This window comes from Sphaeramia orbicularis, chromosome 9, assembly GCF_902148855.1.
Source record: "Sphaeramia orbicularis chromosome 9, fSphaOr1.1, whole genome shotgun sequence".
In the NCBI taxonomy this organism is placed as follows: Eukaryota; Metazoa; Chordata; class Actinopteri; order Kurtiformes; family Apogonidae; genus Sphaeramia; species Sphaeramia orbicularis.
The window spans coordinates 27886865-27909913 of record NC_043965.1 but is presented as its reverse complement, the minus strand read 5'-3'; the positions used below and the strand labels follow the sequence as shown (position 1 = coordinate 27909913).

The 23049-nt window shown below is 41.2% G+C and overlaps 1 protein-coding gene across 1 annotated transcript in view; it reads right to left on the bottom strand.

Moving 5' to 3' along the window:
• Nucleotides 1–335: 335 nt before the first annotated feature.
• The window catches only part of vcana (versican a), a 59671-nt gene continuing 36957 nt past the window's right edge, over nucleotides 336–23049 (bottom strand). The window contains 7 exon segments of the mRNA XM_030144216.1: nucleotides 336–2342; nucleotides 2478–2660; nucleotides 2777–2921; nucleotides 4812–4894; nucleotides 5184–5342; nucleotides 6874–6987; nucleotides 7134–7247. Coding sequence (XP_030000076.1) covers nucleotides 2185–2342; nucleotides 2478–2660; nucleotides 2777–2921; nucleotides 4812–4894; nucleotides 5184–5342; nucleotides 6874–6987; nucleotides 7134–7247 — 956 coding nt within the window. The 3' untranslated portion in view covers nucleotides 336–2184.

Below are 23049 nucleotides of genomic sequence, written 5' to 3'. Positions count from 1 at the left end.
AGATTCAGATAAAAAATGGGACAATGGTATGATGTCCTACAAAGTTAATGCTGAGATTCTCTGATTTCTATATTCAGAGCTCACCTATTGCTGCTATAGGAAATGTTACAAGACATCTCTACCCTGTTCCACAGCCTTCCAAAGCTTGGTCTGACAGCACTACCTGCTGGTGAAACCACTGTACTCCTACAAACATCTCCTCACTCTTGTTTGATAAATCAGATGCTCTCTAAGCACACACAAAAACGATCAATTTTTCTTGTATTTTCTGACAAAAGCTGAAACAAAATTTCATTAGTATATAATATCAATATATTTATTTTATTTCTTTGGTGATTTAAAGCAGAAAAAAAACATTTGGATCTCTTTAGAAAAATTCACAAACATCCCAGACATTCACATTGTAAAATTAAAAAAAAAAGTTATAAATATAAAATGATATTATGTGCACATTAAGGCTGAAACACACATACAGACATTCACAGGCAGACAAAACTTTTTTTTTCATTACAAAATGCTTTAGACTCACACAACCATTCATGTGTACAAATATCTTGAAGATGTTAAAGAACAACATTATTGCAGCCGATGGGGCCTCCCATATATTTGGTCCACTGCTGGCATTAAAGATGTAAAAAGATGCAAACAAAATCAAAATAAAAAACGAAAACAACAAAAAAACATGTTATATTTTTTTAATCTTCAATGCATCCTGTTTTAAACAGTCTGGGATTGTGGCTGGTCTCCTGTTGACTAGAAAATAAAAATATATGACGAGCACTTCAGGGTCATGTGACAACATCGTCATCATTTACCTGTGCGAATAAAACAAGGAGAGCAGCCCGAGCAGCTTGAAAATAAATTATATGCATATTTGCTTTAACAGCCATTACGTTCAAGTCTTTTTGAGTGTTTCACAAAATACATTCTCTCAAAGGCTGATTTAAATTGACCACAATAACAGAAAAGTCAAGCTAGCAGAGCAAAAGCATTACTAGGAAAGCGATCACAGACTATAGCACACATGAAGTCACATGTGAAAGGACAATGCTTTGGTGTGTAACTGCAGAAAAGACAAAACAAAAACCATTACAGTTATTATTGTAAACATGCTGCTGCAACTAACAGCAAGTTATGCAAAGATGAATAGAAAATAAAGGCCACTAGAGCCACTTCCCTTCTTTAATCAAAGTATTTGTGGAAATTAGTTTCCATCAGTGGATCCAGGTTGTTGTTTTTTTTCAATAAGTAAGAACAGAGCAATCTATTATACTAGAATGCAAAGTGTCATACAGAAGAAACACCAGTTTTGAGTAAAAAATAAAAATAAAAAAATAAACATGTTCATCTTGACAAGAGATGGATGGTATCCAGTGAAAGCTAGAGCTAAAGACAGGTGGTAATACTTTAAAAGTTGCCACCATAGAGAAGATCTCCAGCAGTTAACTCAACGATATGGTAAATTTGCCTCAGACTTGCATGAATTAATCGATTAAAAATACATTATGTGCCTTTGTTGGTTATGTTTGATGACAGGACAAAGATTAACTTAAAGGATTTGCATTCCTATGTATGATATACAATGTTATACCAATGCTAGAGTCCTTTGCATGATCAGTCATTGCCAGTGATACCATCATTTGAGCCCTTGAGAAGCCAAAGCTGGACTTCTGGAATACAACAACAGTTATAGTCTGCTTCAAACGCATGAATGAAGTGAAGCCCAACATAAAACAATAACAAAAAGAACTCCTCTACATAATATAAGCGCTATTATTTCACAAAAGCTTGTTTCTATTGATAAGGAACACTTATGGTGATTTTACGTAGCGCAGTCAGTATCAGACAACAGCCACTCATGAATTCATGGCTGTTGGGAGAACAGATAACTTTGGCCGTTTAAAAATGACGCATGTACATTTCGCTTTTCCAGTAGCCAGCTGAAAGTGTGTATCCACATTGGCATTGTTTTATAACAGTGTTCCTTGATAAGAAAAAATCACATAATAACATCTCTTTAGCAGGCACTTCATAAGATTCCACAGTCATTCAAAATGCAAGGAAATTGCAGATTATCCTTTCGGTTTCTTTTATGAGTTTTCTCTTGTGCTTTTCCTTGGGAAAATGTTTTCCTTTTCACGCACGAGTGATGGCCATGTTTTCTTGTCAGATGCTCCATGGCGATCACTGTCCCTTCTGCTTATGTGCAGTCCTGTCTCTTCTCGCCCGATAGCGCTGATGCTGAAAGGGGAAGGCCTCGTCTGGCCATCTTTTAAAGTTATGGATGCTGTACAGACTATTGTGTTGATGTCTTCTAAAAAATGTCCTTTGATAGCTCGATGCTGTGAAAGAAAAATTGTATTTTACTTCCAAAAGTAACGCCTGAGTTTACTATTGTCATGTACTGTGAAAAAGTAAAAAAAAAAACAACACAAAAATGTAATGCAACTCAAAACAATACACCGTTCTTTACTTACGGCTAATGCAGGAAATTTTGGGAGTATCCCATCTTCCATCCCCACGGCATCGGATAGTTGGTACATGCCGCTGAATAAAGCCTGTTCGGCACTGGTATCGCACCAGTGAATTGATCTCATATCTCTCACGCATCTTACCAAAGGTGCGTGCATTCTCCACCATAGGAGGCTGGCTGCAGGCCACTGAGGAACACAAGTGACAATACCATTTACAATGTTGTCAGTCGTTCCCACTTACATTAGTACCTTAAATTCAAAAGTGTAAGAGACTGTAAGTGTCAGCTCAGAAGCCTCTTTACCTGTGCCCTTCTTGCAAGTAAAGGTGAGGTGGTAGTTGCACGGAACATCATTCCATTGGCCGTCCTCGTGCCAAATCATCACAACACAGTCCTCACCAGAAGAGAAGAAGCTGTCCGGCTGGTTGGGCCTCCAGTTTTCATATTGCTGAAATAAGAGGAAAACATTAAGGACATTATTCAGGGGCATTAGTTATTTACTACATTGGATTTTGAGCTGTCTTGGCTACAGCAGCTTCCAGTTTCTAACAACTGCCTGGATTTTTATTAACAGCCACAAGAGGGAGCACAAGGCAGGAGGTCTAGAGGAAGACTGGAGACCAGATTTATGGATTTAGTGAAAGAGGACAAGAAGGTAGATGGTGTGAGAGAAGAGGATGTAGAGGATAGGGTTAAACGAAGGAAGATGATTTGCTGTGGTAACCCCTGAAGGGATCAGCTGAAAGGAGAAGAAGAAGAACAAGAAGACAAAGAAGAAAAAGAGGAAGAAGAAGAAAAAGAAGAAGAGGGAGCACAAGAATGTTTCTAGGAGCTAACTTCATCCGCAGTTTAGTGATCTTTTAGTTAAGTTATCAAGTTATATTTACACACCATGCTCAGGGAACATCAGAATTGTTCTAATATAACCAAATATGTTTAATTGCAGGTGGATTGTAATCATGTTTCTGAAATAAAACGGTCTATAAATATCATTAAATCAGAATGTGACTACAGTGTCCATGTGTTTAGTGTCTAGTATAAGGCCCTCCATTATATCATGTAGTCTATTTTCTGCTTTGTTCCAGTACAGATTCAATATTGTTGACACAAAATTCCACCCTCACAGATGAGCAAGTCCACATTTATGCAGTATACACACAGCTGTAATGGTGCGGGGCCTTCAACCTGGCGTTGATACTATCTGCAGTCTTTCAGCACATTCTAGGTTCAAACAATCTCTTCAAAGCTGTGACCCCCACTCCCCCAATCCAGTCCTAAGGCTCTTTTTCTCTGTCATTATGGTTAACAAAAACACACCAGCTTCCTGCTCAGCTCATTCTAAGTTAACAAATGGTAACCCTTCAACTGCACAGCAGGCATGAATCCTCTTCAAAATAATCAAACCATCTTTGATCACCCACACACACAGCTGAGCTCAAAGATTTCTAACTTGGGGGCTTTAGTGCCCTTCAGTTAATTTTCTTAACTTTCCAAGATTTTCTTCTAAAACTAACTATTGCAGGTGATTTTATTGAATATATATTAAATCTACAGGAGGTGGCCACCCACTCAGACCCCCTTGGTAGCTTCTATCCATTTCTTTCCCCTCTTTCCATAGTCTAGCACAGGTGCTGTCCATCTGTGTGTCGGCCTGCCCGGTGGCCCTTCCCCCAGGATGGCTCCTGCTGGATGGGCCCCCCGATGTGTGTGGGGGTTGAAGGAGGACCATACCTGTCTACGCCTGCCAGTACTCCTCTAAACAGCGTCACTGACACCCTCACCCCTCAATCTGTCAGTTGAGCAGAGGTCCCCATGGGCGGCCTCTGCTTATCTTTAAAGCCCCGAGCTGTCTCTATTGCTGGCCCTATCTCTAGTGTTCGAGGATTATCTTTGAAGTGAGGACATCAATCTGTACAACATGGATGCACATAGTAATTAACCACTTTCCAGGCCAGTGAGGGGGATCTTCAGCAGCTAAACAGTATAGCAAAAACACTACCACTTGTGCTGTTTTATAAACACTGCAGTTGAGGATAGTGCTCATTGCTCCCCCTCGCTGGCCTGTCATCGTCTTGTATTGTTGCATCCATTAATTTTTTCATGATGTGAGATTTTCTTTTTTTTCTTTTTTTTGTTTTTTTTACACCAGAGAACTCACTCACTGGGGTGTAGCGATATGAAGTAGAAGAAAGTACGTCATGAGAAAGTTACCAGTCTCCAAAAAGACTGACTCTTCCTGTGTGACTGTATCTGTCGTTAGCATCACTTCCAAATATTTACACTGTCTCTGTGCCATGTTTGTTAAGACAAAAATGTCTGAGAAAGCAACCTATCTTACCATAGGCCTGCCGTCAGTCCAGCGGAAGTCGTTGTCAAACACCTTATCATTCAGGCCGATCCACTGGTAGTCCTGTCCAAGACCTTCCATACAGGGCAGAGTAAAACAGACGTACTTAGTGTCTTTGTTGCCATATTTCCTTATTAGGCTTGTTCACTCACACAATTTAAGAGCAAAACAGAGACAGCTATGGCATTTTTTATGCCTTAGTCTTCTATTCACTGATTTAAAAGTGCATTTGTGTATTTGCTTTGGCTTTATCTGAGAACTTGTTCTGTTTCAATCTCATCCCATACGGTGTGTTTCAAAAAGCTGTTGAATATATTCCAGTACTGGTGACACATTGGCCTATAACTTCTAACGTTAGCTTACGGTTGACAAATTGTTGCTCCTCATGGGACAAGATGCTGCTGAGGTGAGCCCCCTGCATGCGACACTCTCTCTCTGCGGTGTCCCAGTTTCTTCTGTGGGGGAAGTATTTGTAACAGTGACCCTGGAACTTATGCCAGCCGTAGTCACATGTTTCTGTATCTGATGGGAGAAAAACAAAGAGTTGGACTTTGTGGATCTGCTACAAACATGAAGTGCATCACCACAGTTACAGGGTTAGTGGTCGTCTCCATTCATACATCTGATGAACTTACTGCTTTAATGTTCATGACAATATCTAGTCTGTGGCCTTAACTGTTAATACCTTAGAACAGACCTGTAAGGCTGGTTGTTATCTGTGAATACTCTAAATCTGATAAATATGAAAGAGGCAGACTGCAGTGGAGAAACTGTTAAGGCCTTGTTGTACCAGGAACCAGATTTGTCCTATTTGTGTGTTAAAATACTATTTCCTGTCAAATTGTATTTTAAAATTATCTTTCAACAGTTTATGGGATTGAAGGTAATGAATGTTGAATGTTACCATTGTTATTATTGTTATGAAATTGGAGGTTCATTTTTTAGTTAAATACATTTAGGTTTTTTATCAAACAATCAGTTATCATTAGGTAGCAAGCTAACTGTTAGCTAACTGTTTGCTAACTAGCTAACGGCTAATGGCATTTCTGTCACACTGAGGGGCAATTACAAAATAAAAAAGAATACAATGAAGTGTCAAACATTTATCAAACAGTTAACTATGAAGAACTGGTTTCAAGTGGCTTTGTAATTTACCTCTTGTGAAGCTGCCTGCTGGTGTGCATAAAAAATTCAAAATTTAACAATAATATCACAATTTTTTTTATAACTAAAAAAAAAAGTTTTTCACTATACCATATATTAAAATTAAATACAAAGCAAATCATTAAAAAAAGAGTTCATTTGCACAAAATAAGTGTGTGTTATTAGTGTAAAAGCTCAGGACACTAAATGTTTGTCTTTCTAAAGGTCAAAGAACACAGACAGGATATTTCTTTGTGTTAACTTTTTCTCTTTTCTCCTGGCAAGACTTTCTAGGCAAGCAGCTGTGTCTGAGTACATCATTTGGGTGTGATTCACTGATGAGTGATCCCAGCAATATTTAGGGTGTAGACCCTGGTCAAAAGATTTCAGCACAGGCAGATGATGCCCCAGGTTCAACACACAAGGGATGAAAACAAGCAACTCATGGATAAAGGAAAACTATGAAGTTTGGAAAATTTAGACATAAATTGCATAAATTAGCTTTGTGAAGGCATAGGTACTAAAATACATAAAAAATAATTTATTTTGTAACATTTCTCTTCCTAGTTGGAAATGTCAAGAATGGACTCTGGCAGTGTAGTCTGTTAAAGTCATTAATATGATGAGATAAACATGCTAACTAGTCAGGTGGTTTGAAGAAACAATACTCAACTGATTTTTATGTCTGATTTATATGTGTGAGGGGAGTCATTGACTGTTTTTGTGATATATTACTTAAGAACTGAGTGATTTTATTCAATTTCTGACTAACTGCATTATCAAATGAAAATCCTAACTTTAATATTACAATTCTTTAGTTGGAACATCTGAAATAAAAAGTTTTGTTACTTAAATCTAATTTTTCAAAGAAAATCTCGGTGAGAAAACATAAAATTGACCACACACTTACCCTCCTCACAATACAACCCAGAGTAGCTAGGAAGACACACACATGTGAAGGTAGCCAGCCCATCTACACATGTACCTCCATTGCGGCAAGGATTTGAGTGGCACTCATCAATCTCTACATAGTGAAACATATGAAAAACAAAGTGAGCAAAAACAAATCCTATTACCTACAACTTTACCAACAAAGAGTTTTAGGACACATTTTGATGGGTAAAAGCTACTGTGGGTAGATATAGTTAAAGAAATCCCTGAAAATTGTACCTGTTTCACAGTGAACACCAGTGTAACCAGGAGCACAACTACATGACTCAGTGATACCATTCTTGTAACAAGATCCTCCATTGAGACAAATATTTTGTGCACATGAGTGAATTCCTGTAAGAAATAAAGCAAAATAAAACCTGATGAAAAATATTATAATGGGGAAAAAATGTCGTATTCACAGTAAAGCCAGTAGGAAAACTTTACCTGGGATATCAACAGTCTGTAAGTCGAAATCAGCAACAGTGTACCCCAGTCCTATATCAGGCCAGGCAGTGGTATCTTCTCCTTTTATTGGTGGTTCTCCTTCAGTTAATGAAGGGGGTACAGTTATGTCTCCATCCACTCCCTCAGTCTCATCTGAAAAATATGGAGTGGTGGCCACAGATTCTGCTGATGTTGACTGGCTTTGTACATCTGCTGGTGCCACTGTTGTGAACTCTGAATGGTCTCTAGTCGGTATTGCAGAGTCTCCTTCAGGCTTGCTCTCTACTTCTTTGTTAGAGGTATTATCAACACTGGAGGTGTCTACCTTTGACACAGTAGTAGCTTCTTCTTTGAATATTTTCTGGATTTCATCTGGGGACAAAAAGTGCTGCACCATCTTAGGTTTTTTGGTAGTAGCTAACTGTCCAGATGCACTTTCAGAGGTGAAGGACTCTCTTTTTGCTGTAGGGCTAAGGATAGAGGGTGACATAGTTGTGCCAGTTAAGACCCCAGAGGCGATGATCTGATCGTCATCCCCATCAATCGTAGGGGTTGACACTGTGGTCATGCTTCCCTCTGAACTGCTTCTGTGTTCTGGACTACTTTCAGAACTTGAGGAGGATGCAGCACTTGTGGGAGCTGAGACTGCTGTCTTAACAGCAATAGCTGAAAGTGCTGGTGACTTGGTGGATGTTTCCTCAGAACTGTCAGTACTGCTAACTGAAGCAGCAGCCTGATTTGTAAATGTTTGAGCGACAGAAAGCGGTGTAATATTTGGTGGTGTTGTACTTTTAATGAATTCTGGAACTGATTCAACACGTCCATCTAGTCCCCCATAATCTGGAGCTTCATAATCTGTACCCTCATAAGAACTGAAATCTGGAGTAGGCGTAACTTCAACATCTGTCTTTGGAAATGTTTCTGTGATTGTGTCTCTTGAATCAACAGTGGACACAACTGTCCCATCTTCTAGAGATGATGATAAAGCTTTAGCTAAAGTAGAAGTTGGGGCTTCAGGGCCAGTAGTTGTTTCTGTTCCATGAAATGCAGGACTACTTGTTTTCAGTGATACTTCCTCAGAGGAAAGGTCAGTGTGAGGGTGATGGGTTAGAGCAACCTCTGACCTGGCTTTTTCAAAAGACTCCTGGGGAGTTGTTTGGTCTATTGAAGGAGAGTATGTTGTAGCAAATTGAACCATTACCTCAGGTTGTGGTAATGTTGGCTCAGACAAAAGTTGCTCTAAGGGCATTGTGGTTCCTATCACTTTCATACTTGGGACTGAGATTTCTGGAGAGCTTGTAACTGCAATAGGTTGCTGTGAGCTGGTTTTATTTGTGTGTTGTGTTGACATACTTTCAGAAACAGTTGAGTCTGACTCTGGGGATAGTGATGCCTTTGGTGACTCAACAGTGCTGGTCACAGCAGGAGACTGTGATGAAAATGCAGGGATCAGTGTTTCAGAAGATTCCCTAATTGAAGATTTTTCATATGTAAATGACTCTGGCTTGACCGTTTGAGTGCTTTTCATTATAGACGGTAAAGTGCTGGGAATAATATCAATCTCATCAGTAGTGGATAGGGATGAAGTAGTTGGAGTGACAGAGTCAGAATCAAAGATACTAGTTGTCTTGTCACCTGAAATGTCTTCATCTTCTGTTGAAGTTTCTGTCTCTGGTGAAAGTACAGTTACTTTGCCACTGACATAGTGGGAAGTAATAGTTTGTTTTCTCTGTTCTGTCACAGTTTTGGGTGATGTTATTTTCTCTTCAGTAGCATCTTTTCCAGTTATCTCCAAAATGGAAGGTACTGATGTAGTCTTAGTGCTAATCAGTGAGGACCCAGTTAAGGATGGAACTTTTGCTGTCATTGTTTCATCTGAAGCGTCTTTATCAGTAATCTCTGGAATGGAAGGCACTGATGTAGTCTCTGAGCTGATCAGTGAAGACCCAGTTGAGGATGGAACTTTTGCTGTCGTTGTTTCGTCTGAAGCCTCTTTATCAGTAATCTCTGAAATGGAAGGTACTGTTGGGGTCTCAGAGCTGATCAGTGAAGACCCAGTTGAGGATGGAACTTTTCCTGTCATTGTTTCGTCTGAAGCATCTTTATCAGTAATCTCTAAAATGGAAGGTACTGTTGGGGTCTCAGAGCTGATCAGTGAGGAAATGGTTGAGGATGGAACTTTTGCTGTCATTGTTTCCTCAGAAGCATCTTTATCAGTAATCTCTAAAATGGAAGGCACTGCTGGAGTCTCAGAGCTGATCAGTGAAGACCCAGTTGAGGATGGAACTATTGCTGTCATTGTTTCTTCTGAAGCATCTTTATCAGTAATCTCTGAAATGGAAGGCACTATTGGAGTCTCAGAGCTGATCAGTGAAGACCCAGTTGAGGATGGAACCTTTGCTGTTAGGGCAGGAAAGGAAGAAGCTGTTGTTTCCAGAGTCTGTTCACTTGAACCATCTGTAGCTGTTTGTACTGAGCTAAAGTCTGTGGAGGCTAACGTCTCAGAAGCAGCAGTTTTTTCTTCAGGTCTTACAGACTCATCAGTCAGTGGTTTCGAAGTTGTAGATACATCAGCTGAATCTACTTTTTTATCTGTTGAGGGGGAAATAATTGTAATATCAGTAGATGTTTCCTCTGCTTCAGTACATCGGTTTGTGGTATCTTCAGAATCAGTTGAAACTGCTTCAGTAGTAGATTCTTTGCTTGTTGTCTTATCGTCTCCTAATGTGTGTGCAGTTACAGCACTAACATCAACATGTGGCGTGGACTGCTCACTTGGCAGCATAGGCCTTGTTGTTGAGAGCACACTTTTCTCAGAGGAGACCTCAATAAGAGGATGATGAGTGAACACAATCTCAGACCTGGCTTGTTGGAAGGACACTTCAGGTGGTGTTGTATCTAGCTGTGGAACAAAGGTGGTGACAAACTGAATTTTTACATCTGGCTTTGAAGTGCTTTGTACAGTAGATTCTGTCGTTGTAGAAACCGAATCTAATGTCACTGTATCTGTTGTTGAGGTGCTGTGGTCACGTATTGTTGGGCTTGATGTGGTTCTACTGGTTGAAACTGTCCCTGTTGAAGATGTTTCCTCTAGTGGAGTTACCCCACTTGCATCTGTGTCCTCTTTTTCAGTAATAATGATGGGTTTCTCTGTACTAATCAGAGGTGTTACTGGAGTGGCTTCAGACTTCTCACTCTCAGATGTGACTGTCTTATTTAACACAGTAATTGTTTCTGGGATCTTGTCACCAGCAGTTACAGATGGTTTCGCTGTGCTAGAGAGAGAAGAGGAGGGACTTGCTGGATGTTTGTCATCATCACCAGTGACAGTACCAGGAGATGTTGGTGAGATTTGTCCTGCCTTGACTGTAGTGAATAAGCCTTCGGTGAACATACTCTGAGTCTGGTCATCTGTAGTTTCCTCAACAGTTGTATCCACACCAGGGGCAACTGTTTGTTTTTCAGTGCTGAAGAGGGAAGAGGCTGTGGGTGTTAATGTTTCTTCAGATAATGTCTGTTCAACTTTAGAGGACATTGGACTTGTCTCTGTGGTAGTTTTAGGACTTAATGTGATGTCTTCCATTGCAGAGCCTTCATCAGAGTCATCATCACCTGATGATTCATCATCAGGTACTTTCCTGGTGGATGTCACTGGTTTGTGTGGTGCAGAACTGGTCAAAGGTGCAAGTGTTTGTGTCAGTAAACTTAGGCTTTCATGTGCTGTGCTAAGACTTGGGGCTGCGGTAGACTTGGGCAATGAGGTCATTGGTTCTTCTTGTTCATCTGTGTTGACCACATACTCCTCAGTAGACACTACACTTTTGTCTGTTGTTCCAGTTAAGGTTTGAGAGGGTAAAGTAGAGGAAATAAAAATTTCAGTGACATTAATAGTAATATTTTCAGCAGCACTTGCACGTGACAAATCATCTTCCACTGGCTCAGGAACTGGTATTGTTTGAGAATGAACAGGAGGAATTGTATGTGTTGTGGTTAAATCATCAGTTTCCTCAGAAGATAATCCTGTTGACACAGTGGCAGCTAGGGTAGTGTGAGATGACAATATAGCTTTCTCTTCACTGGATGATTCCATACTAGAAACAGTTTCTGCCGGGGATGGTTTTAAATCTTCAGTAGAACCTAAAACTATTGACGAATCGGTGGTTGATGATACAAGCAAAGGCACTGGTGTAGGAGTGAATAAGCTGGCACCATCTGTTCCAGAACCTTCTGTTTCTTCTGTTATGTCCAGTCTTTGTGTCATTGTAACTGCTGTGATACCTTCAGCTTCTTCTGTCTGGATGGTAGGGTAAAATGGGGAGGAGGGAACGATAGAGATAGTATCTGCATCGATAATAGTGTCATCTTTAGTGACAAGCTCAGGGGAGGGGCTGTTGTCTGTCATGCTCTCAGTAACTGCAGAAAAAAGCTTCTCTTCATCTGTGGCATCCTCTGTAAATATGATGGATGTGCTGGCTGATGGTTTAGACACATGCAAGACCATTGTAGATGTTTGCTCTGATAGGTCAGTCTGTGCTTGGCTGCTACTAGGAGTAATTATCACAACTTGCTGGTCTGTTACACCATGATAAATAATGGTGGGAATAGGGGTGGACAGTGATGCAAATCCATCTTGAATGCTTTCAGTGCCAGAGCTTATTGTGGTAAAGTCACTGGCAATATGATCAGTAACTGGAGTACTGACTGTTTGGGGAGGCATTGTTGTATATGGGAATTTGGTTGTGTGCTCTGGTAGAGTAACTTCATCCTTCCTAGTGCCAAGAATGGGAAAGTCTGTCATGTCAGAGGTGTCAGGAATCTTTGTAACAGAACCAATTTCAGTTTCCTGTGAGGAAACTTGCTCATCTGATGTTGGTGAAACTGAAACAAAAGTTTCAGTTTCACCTGTTGCTTCTCCAAATGTGATGCTCTCCACTGATGGTTTTGAGGGAAAGGTTATTGGGGTTTGGCCACCAGAGCTCTCCTCCTCTTTTGTTGTATCAGTTACAGATGAGGATGTATTAACTGACTCAGCAGATGTTGCAGCATATGTTGTTGTGGGTTTCTCTGTGCTGCAGAGTGAAGAAGGTGTGGCAACACCAGATTTTGAAATATCAGATGTTTCCTCGTCATATGAGGCTGTTGTAGTTTTGGGCTTCTCTGTGCTTAGCATGGAAGAAGCAACACTCTTTGTAACGTAATCAGATAAACCTTCAAGAGATGATGATGTCTTTGTTGGTTCCTTTGTGCTGGTCTCTTCATGCTCTATGCTTTGTACAGTGGACACTGTAACATCCACTTTAGAAAGCACATCAGTGACCTGGTCACCTGGACTATCATCATCTGTATATAATGAGCTTGTTGATCCTATGGTACCAGTAGGGCTCTTAGGTAGCTCAGTTGGTATTTCAATTCCACTTGTAGAAGTAGGAAGTGATTCCACAAGTAAGGGTTGGTGGGTAACTCCATATTCCAAACTATCGGTAATATCCAAAGAAGTTGAAGAAGCCACTGCTGGAGATGTTGTCATATCAATTCCAGGAGACATTACTGTTGGTTTCTCAGTACTGTAAGGGGAAGAGGTGGGTGTGGCCATTGTGCTTTCCTCAGTCACAGTACCAGGTGACAAAATGGTTTGTTTTGTAGGTACAGTGGTAGATATCACAGGAGATTTTGTAACTGGTACGAATGTTGATGACCCCTCAAAAACCTCTACATCCTCAAATGTGGAATGATCTGTGAAGACCCCACTTCCCTGCTCCGTAATTTCAGTTCTCGTCATGTGTGGAGATTGAGTCGATGACACAAATAGCCTCTTAAGATGTGTGCTGGACTGAACAGGTAATGTAACACTTATTGTGGAGGATATGCTTTCACTTTCATCTGTTTCAGTTTCATCAGTGGCCACAGTAAATTCATCCACTGGTTTTATGGTTGTTTCAACAAATACCTCCTCACCAGAACCATCAGAACTTGTCTCAGTATCAATATCTTCAGGCAAGCCACTAGAGCTCTCCATATCAATGTAGGTAGAGGTTTCCTTTGAAGAGATACTGGGGATTGCCATTGGTTGAGAAGTTTTCAGCACATAGGGACTTGTTGTAACAGCTGTAAATGTCCCACTACTGGAGCTTTCATTCCAAAATGTTGCTGTGATTAATGGTCTTGATGTAGATCTTGGCTCAGCCACTGTTGTTTGTTGGGGAGTTTCATCAGTGGATGAAAATGTAGATACAGTTGCTATAACTGGTGTCTGGGTCACTGATGAGCTCTCTGTTTCAGTTAAATCCCCACTTCCTGTGTCAGATGTGCTGGATGACACAAATAATTGGGTAGTATCTGTAGATTTCTGTGTCATTAACAGTAGTGAGAATGTGGTTGATAATTCAGGCATTGTTATGTTTTCATCCATTTCACTTAAACTTGTTGCCACAGAAAACGGGGACATGGTTTGAGATTTGCTGGAAGATGTTGGTGGTAGTGATGTTGTTTTCTCAGTGCTGTACAGAGAAGAGGCTACGGTAATATGGGGTTTTAAGGCATCACTTGTTTTAGTTTCAGGTGATGCTGTTGTCATTATTAGTCTTGCCGTACTAGACATCAAAGACACTGTAGGTGCTGATGCTGTTTCGTTTGTGAAAACCTCTATAGTTGTAAATGATGTTTTATCTGTTGAACTGCTCTTGGTTGTTTCTCCAGTCATTGCCGGTGCCTCCGTACTGAACAATGAAGCCTCTGGAACAGGGGTAATGTCAGTAGAGCCTTCTTCAGTGAATAATAAATCTGATGTAAACTCAGTGGTGGTAGGCTTGGCAGTTGTTCTCAAGACTGGTAAGGATTCTACCAGCGTGAAGCCTGTGCTGATACTGGAGTCTTCTGTCTCATCTAGTGTTACAGAAGTTGTGGAACTTGGGAAATCTGTGCTGACAACAGATGAAGCTGTCCCAGTAAGTGCTGTGGGTTTATCAGTGCTGTACAGAGTTGAAGTAGTATCTGTAGTTGAACTTTGAACTGCAGCACTTGCGTATGAACCAGCTGTCACCACTGGTTTCTCTGTGCTGAATAAAGAAGCTGTTATATCTGAAGTTACTGTGGGCATTACAGGGCTCATTTCCGTGTCAGGTGTCACTGGTGTCTCAATACTGTACATAGAAGATCCAGACGTTACAGTAGATGCTGAGGTATTGCTTGTTGTAACGACATATGAAGCAGATGTTACTATTGGTTTTCCAGTACTAAGCTTTGAAGAGATGGAGACGGATGTCTGAGTACCAACTTTGGTTGAAAAATCCTGCTCTTGATCAACAGTTTCGGTATCATCAATGATAGGAAGAGAGGGCCTCAAAGAAGTAGTAGTTGATTCATCCAGTGAACTGCCAGTAACTGTGGCAGACTGGTTAGTTGGTTCCATTGTTAGTTCTATAGTTGGCAACAAAGTCTGTGCAGATGATTTCTCTGTTAAAATTTCCATTGTTTGACCTGATGAGATGTATCCTTCTGTCAATCCAAGTGCGGAGGTGGCATCAGTACCCTCAATAATTGCAACAGATGATGATATGTACTGGGAATGGGTGGTAGCAGCTATTCCTGGCATTGTGGAGCGAATGGAAAGATCAGTTTGTGACACTATAGCTGTTGGCGATATGTATTCAGTGCTGGACAGTGGTGCATGAGTTGTGTAAATTATTTTGCTGGTCTCTTGTTCCTCAAGGGGTGGCACTGTTGGTTTCTCTGTACTGAACAGTGATGAGGCTGGAGAAGCTGTAGTCTGTTTACTGGTAATCTCTCTTGTTGGTTCAGCTGAACTCTCATCATCTGTAACTGAAACATTCGTATCTGGTGTTACTGTCTTCTCAGTTTGAGTGGGCATTAGAGTGTCTTGCGTTTCAGAAGACAGTAATGTTGGTTTCTCAGTAGTGTCGAGTGATGATGAAGCAGCTAGAGTTGTCACTGAAATGCCACTTATGTCCATTCTGTATGTTGCTGTTGGAGTCTGTGCATCAAACAATGGGGAGAAAGTGGCTGCTGAAATGTATTCCTCAGTGCCGTCACCAGAACTCTCACCTTCAGTGTTACTAAACAATGGGGAGGATGGTGATTCAGGTTTCATGGTAGATGTGCTGATGGATAAACTGTACTCTTCCAAGGTAGACTCACTGCTAATAACTTTGTCTTGGTCTGAAACTGTTGATGTTATTACTGGAGCAAGAGTTTCAGAAACTGTTGCACCAGAGGATGGAGAAATTGTTTGTATAAGTATCGGTGATGGTGTCTTTGACTTATCTGTTGTGGGAATTTCTGTTGTTTGAGCTGACATCACTGCAGATGCTGTGTCAGACCTTGAAGAACCTGTTAGATCTGCTAAAGATACAGAAGAAGTTGCAGTGAACATGTCAGGTCTTTGGTCACCTGAACCATAATCCTCTGATGCAGTGACTTTTTCTTCTGTTGTATCAGTAAAAGGAGAAACTGAGGTCTTTCCTGTCTGTTCTGTGGCATCTGTGACATGTTCCTCAATGGGCAGAGCTGTTGGTTTCTTTGTACTAAACAATGATGAGCCTGTAGGAGCTGCAGTGATTTTGCTGGAAATCTCACTTGCTGATGTCTCCTCTGCTGATGTTGGGAGAGAAACACTTGTATCTGGAGTTCCTGATGCCTTTTCAGTCTGACTGGGGGTCACAGTCTCATCTGATTCTGGAGAAAATGATGCTGGTTTCTCAGTGGTGTACAGTGATGATGCAGAAGTTCCAGCTGTCTTTGAAATGTCACTGGTTTGAGTTTCATGTTTTGCTGTTACTGATGGAGTCTCTGTAGTAAAGAATGATGAAATAGTTCCAGCTGAAATTAAATCCTCGGTGCTATCTCCAGAACTCTCAGTTTCAGTTGTAGTGAATGATGGAAAGGATATTTCAGGTTTCATGGTAGATTCACTGACGGAAGGACTAGACTCCACCATTGTAGTCTCATGACTGATAACATCATCTTCTGTGTCTGAAACACTTGATGACATAACAGACACCAAATGTGAAGATGTTGACATGTCAAAACTTGGGGAAATTGTTGATTCTGCTGAAGATATTGTGGTTTTAGTCATGTCAGTTGAAAGAATTTCCACAGTGGTAGGTGACATCACTGAAGGTGTCTCAGTGCTATAAAGTGAGGATGCACTTATGACAGAAGAGGTTGCACTGAACATATCAGGTGTTTGGTCACCTGAACCATAATCCTCTGATGCAGTGACTTTTTCTTCTGTTGTATCAGTAAAAGGAGAAACTGAGGTCTTTCCTGTCTGTTGTGTGAAATCTGTGACATGTTCCTCAATGGGCAGAGCTGTTGGTTTCTTTGTACTAAACAATGATGAGCCTGTGGGAGCCACAGTGACTTTGCTAGATATCTCAGTGGTTTCTTCACCTGAACTCTCATCTGCTGATGTTGGGAGAGAAACACTTATGTCTGGAGTTACTGATGCCTTTTCAGTCTGACTGGGGGTCACAGTCTCATCTGATTCTGGAGAAAATGATGTTGGTTTCTCAGTGGTGTACAGTGATGATGTAGCAGTTCCTGCTGTCTTTGAAATGTCACTGGTTTGAGTTTCATCTCTTGCTGTTACTGATGGAGTCTCTGTAGTAAAGAATGATGAAATAGTTGCAGCGGAAATTAAATCCTCAGTGCTGTCTCCAGAACTCTCAATTTCAGGGGTAGTGAAAGATGAGAAAGATGATGTTTCAGGTTTCATGGTAGATCCACTGATGGAAGGACTAGACTCCGCCATTGTAGTCTCAAGACTGATAACATCATCTTCTGTGTCTGAAACAGTTGATGACATAACAGATGCCAGAGGTGAAGATGTTGTCATGTCAGACCTTGGGGAAATTTTTGATTCTTCAGAAGATGTGGTTTTAGTCATGTCAGTTGAAAGAATTTCTACAGTGGTAGTTGACATCACTGAAGGTGTCTCAGTGCTATAAAGTGAGGATGCACTTATGACAGAAGAGGTTGCAGTCAACATGTCAGGTGTTTGGTCACCTGAACCATAATCCTCTGATGCAGTGAATTTTTCTTCTGTTGTACCAGTAAAAGGAGAAGCTGAGGGTTTTCCTGTCTGTTGTGTGACATCTGTGACATGTTCTTCAATGGGCAGAGCTGTTGGTTTCTTTGTACTAAACAATGATGAGCCTGTTGGAGCTCCAGTGACTTTGCTGGAAATCTCAATTGTTGATGTCTTCTCTGCTGATGTTGGGAGAGAAACACTTGTGTCTGGAGTTCCTGATGCCTTTTCAGTCTGACTGGGGGTCACAGTCTCATGTGATTCTGGAGAAAATGATGCTGGTTTCTCAGTGGTGTACAGTGATGATGTAGCAGTTCCAGCTGTCTTTGAAATATCACTGGTTTGAGTTTCATGTGTTGCTGTTACTGATGGAGTCTCTGTAGTAAAGAATGATGAAATAGTTCCAGCTGAAATTAAATCCTCAGTGCTATCTCCAGAACTCTCAGTTTCAGTTGTAGTGAATGACGGAAAGGATATTTCAGGTTTCATGGTAGATCCACTGACGGAAGGATAAGACTCCACCATTGTAGACTCAAGACTGACAACATCATCTTCTGTGTCTGAAAAAGTTGATGATATAACAGACACCAAATGTGAAGATGTTGACATGTCAAAACTTGGGGAAATTGTTGATTTTGCTGATGATATTGTGGTTTTAGTCAAGTCAGTTGGAAGAATTTCCACAGTGGTAGTTGACATCACTGAAGGTGTCTCAGTGCTATAAAGTGAGGATGCACTTATGACAGAAGAGGTTGCACTGAACATATCAGGTGTTTTGTCACCTGAACCATAATCCTCTGATGCAGTGACACTTTCTTCTGTTGTACCGGTAAAAGGAGAATCTGAAGTCTTTCCTGTCTGTTCTGTGACATCTGTGACATGTTCCTCAATGGGCAGAGCTGTTGGTTTCTTTGTACTAAACAATGATGAGCCTGTAGGAGCTGAAGTGACTTTGCTTGAAATTTCACTTGTTGATCTCTCCTCTGCTGATGTTGGGAGAGAAACACTTGTGTCTGGAGTTCCTGATGCCTTTTCAGTCTGACTGTGGGTCACAGTCTCATCTGATGCTGGAGAAAATGATGTTGGTTTCTCAGTGGTGTACAGTGATGATGTAGCAGTTCCAGCTGTCTTTGAAATGTCACTGGTTTGAGTTTCATGTGTTGCTGTTACTGATGGAGTCTCTGTAGTAAAGAATGATGAAATAGTTCCAGCTGAAATTAAATCCTCAGTGCTGTCTCCAGAACTTTCAATTTCAGGGGTAGTGAAAGATGAAAAAGATGCTGTTTCAGGTTTCATGGTAGATCCACTGATGGAAGGACTAGACTCCACCATTGTAGTCTCATGACTGAAAACATCGTTGTCTGTGTCCGAAACAGCTGATGACATAACAGACACCAGAGGTGAAGATGTTGTCATGTCAGACCTTGGGGAAATTGTTGATTCTTCTGGAGATATTGTGGTTTTAGTCATGTCAGTTGAAAGAATTTCCAAAGTGGTAGTTGACATCACTGAAGGTGTCTCAGTGCTATAAAGTGAGGATGCACTTATGACAGAAGAGGCTGCAGTGAACATATCAGGTGTTTGGTCACCTGAACCATAATCCTGTGATGCAGTGACACTTTCTTCTGTTGTACCAGTAAAAGGAGAAACTGAGGTCTTTCCTGTCTGTTCTGTGACATCTTTGACATGTTCCTCAACGGGCAGAGCTGTTGGTTTCTTTGTACTAAACAATGATGAGCCTGTGGGAGCTGCAGTGACTTTGCTGGATATCTCAGTAGTTTCTTCACCTGAACTCTCCTCTGCTGATGTTGGGAGAGAAACACTTGTGTCTGGAGTTCCTGATGCCTTTTCAGTCTGACTGGAGGTCACAGTCTCATCTGATTCTGGAGAAAATGATGTTGGTTTCTCAGTGGTGTACAGTGATGATGCAGCAGTTCCAGCTGTCTTTGAAATGTCACTGGTTTGAGTTTCATCTCTTGCTGTTACTGATGGAGTCTCTGTAGTAAAGAATGATGAAATAGTTGCAGCTGAAATTAAATCCTCAGTGCTGTCTCCAGAACTCTCAGTTTCAGGGGTAGTGAAAAATGAATGAGATACTGTTTGGGGTTTCATGGTAGATCCACTGATGGAAGGACTAGACTCCACTATTGTAGTCTCAAGACTGATAACATCTTTGTCTGTGTCTAAAACAGTTGATGACATGACAGATGCCAGAGGTGAAGATGTTGTCATGTCAGACCTTGGGGAAATTGTTGATTCTGCTGAAGATATTGTGGTTTTAGTCATGTCAGCTGAAAGAATTTCCACAGTGGTAGGTGACATCACTGAAGGTGTCTCAGTGCTATAAAGTGAGGATGCACTTTTGACAGAAGAGGCTGCAGTGAACATATCAGGTGTTTGGTCACCTGAACCATAGTCCTCTGATGCAGTGACACTTTCTTCTGTTGTACCAGTAAAAGGAGAAACTGAGGTCTTTCCTGTCTGTTGTGTGACATCTGTGACATGTTCCTCAATGGGCAGAGCTGTTGGTTTCTTTGTACTAAACAATGATGAGCCTGTTGGAGCTGCAGTGACTTTGCTGGAAATCTCACTTGTTGATATCTCCTCTGCTGATGTTGGGAGAGAAACACTTGTGTCTGGAGTTCCTGATGCCTTTTCAGTCTGACTGGGGGTCACAGTCTCATCTGATTCTGGAGAAAATGATGTTGGTTTCTCAGTGGTGTACAGTGATGATGCAGCAGTTCCAGCTGTCTTTGAAATGTCACTGGTTTGAGTTTCATGTGTTGCTGTTACTGATGGAGTCTCTGTAGTAAAGAATGATGAAATAGTTGCAGCTGAAATTAAATCCTCAGTGCTGTCTCCAGAACTCTCAGTTTCAGGGGTAGTGAAAGATGAAAAAGATGCTGTTTCAGGTTTCATGGTAGATCCACTGATGGAAGGACTAGACTCCACCACTGTAGTCTCATGACTGAAAACATCTTTGTCTTTGTCTGAAACAGTTGATGACATAACAGACACCAGAGGTGAAGATGTTGTCATGTCAGATATTTGAGAAACTGTTGAATCAGCTGGAGATATTGTGGTTTTAGTCATGTCAGTTGATAGAATTTCCACAGTCGTAGCTGATATCACTGAAGGTGTCTCAGTGCTATAAAGTGAGGATGCACTTATGACAGAAGAGGTTGCAGTGAACATATCAGGTGTTTGGTCACCTGAACCATAATCCTGTGATGCAGTGACACTTTCTTCTGTTGTACCAGTAAAAGGAGAAACTGAGGTCTTTCCTGTCTGTTCTGTGACATCTTTGACATGTTCCTCAACGGGCAGAGCTGTTGGTTTCTTTGTACTAAACAATGATGAGCCTGTGGGAGCTGCAGTGACTTTGCTGGATATCTCAGTAGTTTCTTCACCTGAACTCTCCTCTGCTGATGTTGGGAGAGAAACACTTGTGTCTGGAGTTCCTGATGCCTTTTCAGTCTGACTGGGGGTCACAGTCTCATCTGATTCTGGAGAAAATGATGTTGGTTTCTCAGTGGTGTACAGTGATGATGCAGCAGTTCCAGCTGTCTTTGAAATGTCACTGGTTTGAGTTTCATCTCTTGCTGTTACTGATGGAGTCTCTGTAGTAAAGAATGATGAAATAGTTGCAGCTGAAATTAAATCCTCAGTGCTGTCTCCAGAACTCTCAGTTTCAGGGGTAGTGAAAAATGAATGAGATACTGTTTGGGGTTTCATGGTAGATCCACTGATGGAAGGACTAGACTCCACTATTGTAGTCTCAAGACTGAAAACATCTTTGTCTGTGTCTAAAACAGTTGATGACATGACAGATGCCAGAGGTGAAGATGTTGTCATGTCAGACCTTGGGGAAATTGTTGATTCTGCTGAAGATATTGTGGTTTTAGTCATGTCAGCTGAAAGAATTTCCACAGTGGTAGGTGACATCACTGAAGGTGTCTCAGTGCTATAAAGTGAGGATGCACTTTTGACAGAAGAGGCTGCAGTGAACATATCAGGTGTTTGGTCACCTGAACCATAGTCCTCTGATGCAGTGACACTTTCTTCTGTTGTACCAGTAAAAGGAGAAACTGAGGTCTTTCCTGTCTGTTGTGTGACATCTGTGACATGTTCCTCAATGGGCAGAGCTGTTGGTTTCTTTGTACTAAACAATGATGAGCCTGTTGGAGCTCCAGTGACTTTGCTGGAAATCTCACTTGTTGATATCTCCTCTGCTGATGTTGGGAGAGAAACACTTGTGTCTGGAGTTCCTGATGCCTTTTCAGTCTGACTGGGGGTCACAGTTTCATCTGATTCTGGAGAAAATGATGTTGGTTTCTCAGTGGTGTACAGTGATGATGCAGCAGTTCCAGCTGTCTTTGAAATGTCACTGGTTTGAGTTTCATCTGTTGCTGTTACTGATGGAGTCTCTGTAGTAAAGAATGATGAAATAGTTGCAGCTGAAATTAAATCCTCAGTGCTGTCTCCAGAACTCTCAGTTTCAGGGGTAGTGAAAAATGAATGAGATACTGTTTGGGGTTTCATGGTAGATCCACTGATGGAAGGACTAGACTCCACTATTGTAGTCTCAAGACTGAAAACATCTTTGTCTGTGTCTAAAACAGTTGATGACATGACAGATGCCAGAGGTGAAGATGTTGTCATGTCAGACCTTGGGGAAATTGTTGATTCTGCTGAAGATATTGTGGTTTTAGTCATGTCAGCTGAAAGAATTTCCACAGTGGTAGGTGACATCACTGAAGGTGTCTCAGTGCTATAAAGTGAGGATGCACTTTTGACAGAAGAGGCTGCAGTGAACATATCAGGTGTTTGGTCACCTGAACCATAGTCCTCTGATGCAGTGACACTTTCTTCTGTTGTACCAGTAAAAGGAGAAACTGAGGTCTTTCCTGTCTGTTGTGTGACATCTGTGACATGTTCCTCAATGGGCAGAGCTGTTGGTTTCTTTGTACTAAACAATGATGAGCCTGTTGGAGCTGCAGTGACTTTGCTGGAAATCTCACTTGTTGATATCTCCTCTGCTGATGTTGGGAGAGAAACACTTGTGTCTGGAGTTCCTGATGCCTTTTCAGTCTGACTGGGGGTCACAGTCTCATCTGATTCTGGAGAAAATGATGTTGGTTTCTCAGTGGTGTACAGTGATGATGCAGCAGTTCCAGCTGTCTTTGAAATGTCACTGGTTTGAGTTTCATGTGTTGCTGTTACTGATGGAGTCTCTGTAGTAAAGAATGATGAAATAGTTGCAGCTGAAATTAAATCCTCAGTGCTGTCTCCAGAACTCTCAGTTTCAGGGGTAGTGAAAGATGAAAAGATGCTGTTTCAGGTTTCATGGTAGATCCACTGATGGAAGGACTAGACTCCACCACTGTAGTCTCATGACTGAAAACATCTTTGTCTTTGTCTGAAACAGTTGATGACATAACAGACACCAGAGGTGAAGATGTTGTCATGTCAGATATTTGAGAAACTGTTGAATCAGCTGGAGATATTGTGGTTTTAGTCATGTCAGTTGATAGAATTTCCACAGTCGTAGCTGATATCACTGAAGGTGTCTCAGTGCTATAAAGTGAGGATGCACTTATGACAGAAGAGGTTGCAGTGAACATATCAGGTGTTTGGTCACCTGAACCATAATCCTGTGATGCA